The sequence below is a fragment of the Gekko japonicus genome, unplaced genomic scaffold (assembly GCF_001447785.1).
Source record: "Gekko japonicus isolate JY-2015 unplaced genomic scaffold, Gekko_japonicus_V1.1 scaffold63, whole genome shotgun sequence".
NCBI lineage: Eukaryota > Metazoa > Chordata > Lepidosauria > Squamata > Gekkonidae > Gekko > Gekko japonicus.
In genome coordinates, this window is record NW_015168654.1 from 2,286,514 (window position 1) to 2,293,267 (window position 6,754).

The window sequence follows — 6,754 nt, forward strand, 5'->3', positions numbered from 1 at the left end:
GCCTACATGAGCCGGAAGTTGCATAGGAATGTCAGGGATGGGGGGGGGGGCGATGCTCTGGTTTTGGGGCAAAACTCTATGGTAGAAGCTAATTCTACCATAGAGTTTTGCCCCAAAACTTGAGTGTCCCCCACACACTGTACCTACATCACGTCTGGGCCACGTAGGCATGCCTCATTAATTCCTGGCATTCCTCCCAACTCTCAGTAAGTGCACACACACCCCCATCCCCTGCTGGCTGCTGCAAGGGACCTGGCAACCCTACCAAGCTGCTGCTTCTCCGGGGGGGGGGGGATCCATCTCTGTAATCTGGAGATCAGTGGCCCAGCCCACTCACCTGCCCACATGAGCAACACTACCACAATGATGATTATCTCCCCCGTCTGCAGCTGACGCTCCTTGTCCAACCCCTCCACAGTGATGTCTCCTGCACGGAAAACAAGGGACACAAAGAAACATGGCTGAGCAGGAGCCAAGACTTGCTGGAATTCACCCGTAAAACTTCGTTCCCATTCTGGGCCTCAGTCCTGCAGCTTGGGGGGGGGGGGGGGGGGAGAGAATATCCACACACTTGGAAATACACTGCCACGTGTGTCTGCTTTATACTGACCATTGGTCTATCAAGATCACGACAACCAACTCTGATCAGCAGTGGCTCTCCAGGGGCACAGGCAGAGGTCTTTCACATCACCTGCCACTTGCTTGTTTTAACTGGAAATGCTGGGGATTGAACCTGGGACCTCCTACATGCCAAGCAGATGCTCTGCTACTGAGCCCCTCCCTCGTCTCCACCCTCTCCTTCATCTTGCTTGGCCCCTGGAGGAGGCTGTTCAGGGTTTTCTTTCCCATCAGAATGGGTCCAGGGATTGGTAGGAGGAGACATGCAGCAGTGAAGGGAGATGGATGTATCCGCAGATATTGATCCGTGTGTTCCCCAGACACACTGCCAACCTCCTCAGAAGTCCTGCATGCTTAAAGCAGGTCTCTGAAGAGCGGGGGTGGGGCAGAGAGAAAGAGGTTTTTTCTTTCTAGGAGGGTTTTTTTTTTTTTTGCCCTGCTCCGCCTACCCTGGTTGGAGCTGTTGGATGGGAGGCGATCGCTCTGCTTCAGGGTGCGGAAATGGACTCTCTTGCTGGCCTGGCTTTCTCCATAGAGACCAACACTCTGGACTTGGATGATGTAGTCTGCATCCTCCGCCAGATCCCACAGCACACAGGCCCGGTTCGTGGTGTTCACCTCTCGGATGAATCTCTGCATCTGTCCGTCTTGCCGCTGCCAGAGCCAGGGAGGTGGTCAGAGGGGCCAGCAGGGGGAGGAACCACCCTCCAGCAAGGGGGGAAGGAGCCTCTACTGACAGGGGCCTAGCTTGGGCAGGGATTTCTCCCAGGGATTCCAGGGTCTTGGCTTGAGCTCAGAACCCAGGAGCAGTAGTCCTTGTGCCAGACTTACCTGCTGTGAGATGGCATAGCCAATAATTACGTCTCCCTCAGGGACATCCCAGGAGACGGTTGCTGAATTTGCTTTGAGCTGGGTGACGGTTACATTGACAGGGGATGGAGGCCTATCTGCAAAGATAGAGAAAAGGAGGACAGGGTCATTTCTGGGCAAGGCTGGAAAAATGTCAGGCACTCGATAGCCACTCTAGATTTGAACACTAAAACGTGTAACACGTCCTCTGATTTGAGCTACACCAGCTCTTAAGAACTGGAGATCCTTTTTCAGCCTCGCTTGTGGAACAAATCTCCAGTTTCTCCAGATCAGTCAGAGTGTGGGGATCTGGGGATCTTTGGTTGCTTCTGCACAGAGCTCTTTTGGTCTGCACTCTCCAAAAAGCACAGCAGATTTTATTTTGGCTTCCACATGACATCATGTACTTGGAAGGGATCCCACCGAGGAAGACTCTGCAGAGGAAGGCAATGGCAGATCACCTCTGCTCAGTCACTTGCCTGGAAAGCTCCTTGCTGGGGACACCATATATTAGCTGAGACTTGACAGCACTTCACACACACACACACACACACACACACACACACACACACACACACACACACACAGAGAGAGAGAGAGAGAGAGAGAGAGAGAGAGAGAGAGAGAAAATACCTTTTCTACCTCTGTGTGTGTGTTTTCCAGTGACTGGGATTTTAAACCAGGATTGAAGTGTGGTTCAGAATCTTAATTACTGGGGAAGAAACAAAGTCAGTGTGCTGAAAGCACACACATTCAGCTATCACAACAAATTAGAGTACTATCAACTCCAACACAGGAAGTTTTCAACCATGGCTTCCTGTTTGAGGGCAGAAGGGATGAGGAGGAAAGAAGGAGCACCAGATCCTGAGAATAAACTATTTGTGCTCACTATGAGCAATCTCCAGTTTGTTTGTGCCGTCTGAACAGAACCCAAGCGTTTATATTTTTATTTTAGAAAGCAAAGTAATAGTATAGAGGGGATACAAAAAGGAAAAGAGGGATCATATAGCATAATTGTATATATCAAGGATAATTGTATATTACAAAGTGTATAAAACAGAAAATATTTCTCCCCGGCATCCCCTTCATTATAATTTTAAATACATTATCTATAAAATACAATGGTCCTTATTTCTGTTGGGGTACTTTTATATTCAACATTTTAAATTTCAAATTTCATAACTGTTCTATTCTGCAACTACAACGTTCATTTCTCATTACTACATATTCAGTATTACATATTTCACCATTTCTACATACTCGCTATAACTTTTAACAGATAGGTAATATATCAGAGTACAAAGGAAAGTCTATTATATATGTCATAATAAGAAAATAAAAGATGTTTCTGCTCAAAATCCATTTCCTTGTACATTTATATTCAAGATGTTACATTTAAAACTTGTTCTCATTCTGCTTTTGCACTGCAATACATTTCTATACAGTTTTTAAACTTTCTCATTCTAAATTTGTCTCCTGGTTGCATAATACACACTCCATCTCTTCTCAAATTTCATAATTGATCTGTTTCTCAAATAGGTTGTTAATTTCACCATTACTGCATAGTCAGCAAGTTTATTTTCCCATTCTTCTAAGCTTGGGCAGATGTCTAATTTCCATTTTGCTGCATAGATAATTTTAGCCACTATCACCATGTATTTGAATATCTCTTCCAACATTTTTGGTAATTTATTAGGCAGTATACATAATAGCATATTCTTAGCTTCCATAGGGAATTTTAATTTTAATATGTTCTGCATTTTTTCATGTTTTTCCTTCCAATATCTTTTAGCTTTATCACAAGTCTACCACATGTAGTAAAAGGTTCCATCTATGTCTTGACATTTCCAGCATATTCCTTTGCAGTTTTTGTCTACTTTCTCAATATCCTTTGGGGTTATATACCATCTAAAAACATTTTGTACCAGTTTTCACTTAATGCCTGGCTGGCTGTAAACTTAATCTCTTTTTCCCATAACCATTCCCACTGATGCATAGGTATCTGCTCTCTAAAATTCTGCATCCATTTAATACATAATAAGTAAATATATAAATAAGTAATAACTATACAAATAATAAATATATAAGTAATAATTTATCTATCCATGGTAGTAAATGGTCTTTTTGTTTTATCATCAGCTGTTTGAACTCAGTCACCTCTCTTAGAGCTCCAACTTCTGTGCTGATAATCTTTAGTCTTGAAGCTGATTGATAATATAGAAACCACCAAATGTTGATTCCTTCATCTCTAATATTTTGCCAGGACTTGATTTTCCCCTGAGCATTTACCATATTGCCATACATTAAAAAAAAATTATTTCTCATGTTCTTATCATGATAAGCTTCTATTGGGGCCATAAACACAGAATTTGGAGGGCTGAACAGAGCCCAAATGTTTATAAACTTGACAGTAGTAGCTTTGCCAACCTCCAGGTGGGGGCTGGAGATCCCCTAGAATTACAACATATCTCCAGATTGCTTATTTATTATAGAAGAGGAGGAGGAGGAGGAGGAGCTGGTTTTATACCCCGCTAATCACTACCCCAAGGAGTCTCAGAGTGGCTTACAATTCTCTTCCCTTCCTGTCCTCACAACAGTCACCCACTGAGGTAGGTGGGGCTGAGAGAGTTCTGAGAGAACTGTGACTGACCCAAGGTCACCCAGCTGGCTTCACGTGGAGGAGTGGGGAATCAAACCCGGTTCTCCAGATTAGAGTCCGCAGCTCTTAACCACTACACCAAGCTGGCATTTATTCTACTTCTCCTGGAGAAAATGGCTGCTTGGACTGCATGGCCTTATACCCCACCAAGGTCCCTCCCCTCCCTAAACCTCTCTCTCCCAGGCTCCACCCTCAAATCTCCAGTTATTTCTGAACTTGGAGTTGGCAACCCTGATCAGTAGGAACCTGACTCCCAGGGTGGGTGAGGCACTGCCATCTATTGAAACAATTTGTTCCCATCAGTCATCGTCTTGGAAGTATATTCATGCAGGTTGGCTGCTTTGATTTCAGAGAAATATTGATAGAGGAATTTTTATCGACTGGATAGGAGCTTGTGCAGAGTAGAGGTTAGAGTGTCGCACGAGGGTCTGAGAGACCCAGGTTCTAATCCTCATGATACTGTGGAAACTCGCTAACAGACCTAGGGCCAGTCACTTTCTGTCAGACTAATCTACCTCACATGGTCATTGTTGTGAGGATAAAATAGAGGAGGAAATTGTTATGTCATAAGCTATTTTCATTCCCTGCTGGAGATCAAAGCAGGTGTGTGCGTAACTGCCATAGGGTCAGATGAGAAGAGATGGAGATCAGAGCTCTCCCAGTGCCTTTAACAGCTAAATTTCATGCAGGATGTGAGGGACTGATTTGAATGGGGGCCATGGAGGGAGGGGAGAGGGGCTTTGATTCTTCCAGTTCAAAAAAATTGAGCACCCATCTTCTGTCTGCTTTCCCCCCCCCCCTTCCAAAATCAAACTGGTGCACAAAGTCAGGACGCTTTAAAGGGTCAGGGGAGGAACGACGGCCTAACCCTGCCACTTTAAAGACAGGCTGTTAAGACTGCCTCCCACCCAAGACTGGTCTTCCTGGTATTCATTTCTCTCCGCATTGCCAACAGCCTCCTGCCCTGCCCTGCCCTGCCCTGCCCAGAAGCTCCCAGTGGTCCTTTGCAAGCCTGCCAGGACTCCAGTTCTGCTGCCCGGCCCCAGTGTCAATTTGCTAATGAGAGACTCCTTGCACAGTGGCTGTCATGCCAGGGATGGATGCGGCACTGGCAGCCAACTTGTGCCAACTGCTTGTGCTTGGATTGCGCATGCAATGAATGCCCCTCTTTCCTCGAGTCAGGGCAAAAGCCGAATCCCGCCCGCTGAAGCAGAATGGGAGCCTTGCAGCATGTGCTCCTCACTGCCTTTCAAGAACTGATGTGATCCTCACTGTGCATGAGGGAGTGCTCCACAGGCTTCCAAACTTGCTGGAGCTGAAGTATTATCTCATTTGCCTACCCAGTGGGTGAATGAAAGGTTGAAGACTGGATTGAGCTTGAATCTATGGCACCAACCTGTTTCTTCATGCCCGACTTTCTCCCTGCCTTCTGGCTAGAGGAGGCACACATGTCGAGTGAGGACCTGCCCATCATCATCATCATCATCATCATCATCATCATCATCATCATCATCATCATCATCATCATCATCATGTTTGCACTTATAATAATAATAATAACAACTTCATTTATAGATTCAGGTGGGTAGCTATGTTGGGCTGAAGCAACAGAACAAAGTCTGAGTCCAGTGGCACCTTTAAGTTCAACAAAGTTTAATTCTGGGCATAAGCTTTAAACTTTGTTGGTCTTAAAGGTGCCACTGGATTCAAACTTTGTTCTATAATTTCATTTATAGTCTGTCTTTCTTGCCAAGACTGAAAGGAGGTTACAACAATTTTAAATAATGCAGTAAATATTTGTTGTTCAGTTGCACAGTCAAGTCCAATTCTTCGTGACCCCATGGACCACACCAATAAATATAGTTGGCTCAGGTATTGGCGGTTTTTCTGGCGGGGTGCTCTTTTCGGCGCTTTGGTGGTAACTCTCTCTCTTGAGGCGCGCGACTCCCGCCTCCTTCCGGCCCCAGCAACGTCCTTTCCGGCTCCGCTGTGCCAGCGCTCGACGTCATCGCGCGCCCTTTCCTCGACAGTGGTCACTTGGTGTTTCATCTCCCAGCCACTAGGGATCGCTCCTCCGGTCGCGCCCGCTCGCCGCCGTCGCCGCATCACCAAACCACGCCATCCACACGCCATTCTTCAGGCGGGCCCTTCCACCAAGTGGGATCCACACCGAGAATGTTCAGGTATGGACTGCTATTGGCCTTACCTATCTGCAGAATGGCACCTTCAAAAGGTTTTGCTCAGGTGAGCACAGTTGTTTCAGTGGGGCAGACGGAGAGAAAGGTAGACCCTTAGATAGGTGATTCCCAGGCCGCGAAGAGCTTTGTAAGTAATAACCATCACTTTGAACTGAATCCTGAAATGAATCAGTGTCAATGGAATGACTGCAGCACCAGAGCTTACCAACCCTGCTGCTTCAGTACTGGGAAGCAGTCCGTTCCCAGAGCCGAGAGCAGGGTGGATCCCTTGCAAATCCAGAGACTCGACTGCAGTGATAAGAGGTCCAAAATCCACAATGGCCCTGCTTATGGCAATGGTGATCCATACCCCTGCAATCAGCCAGAGAGTGCTGAAGACGGAGTACTTGAGATCTGGGAGGTCACCTAAATGGCTGCAAGTCAAGGCTGG

At 46.3% G+C, this 6,754-nt stretch overlaps 1 protein-coding gene across 1 annotated transcript in view; it reads right to left on the reverse strand.

The window, feature by feature from the left end:
- Nucleotides 1-6,135, reverse strand: part of FNDC4 (fibronectin type III domain containing 4) — a 13,793-nt gene extending 7,658 nt beyond the window's left edge. Inside the window, exons 1-4 of the mRNA XM_015415128.1 lie at nt 6,078-6,135; nt 1,450-1,565; nt 1,068-1,272; nt 338-427 (exon numbers count right to left, since the gene is read on the reverse strand). Coding sequence (XP_015270614.1) covers nt 338-427; nt 1,068-1,272; nt 1,450-1,565; nt 6,078-6,135 — 469 coding nt within the window. The remainder of the gene's footprint in view (nt 1-337; nt 428-1,067; nt 1,273-1,449; nt 1,566-6,077) is intronic.
- Nucleotides 6,136-6,754: the final 619 nt, after the last annotated feature.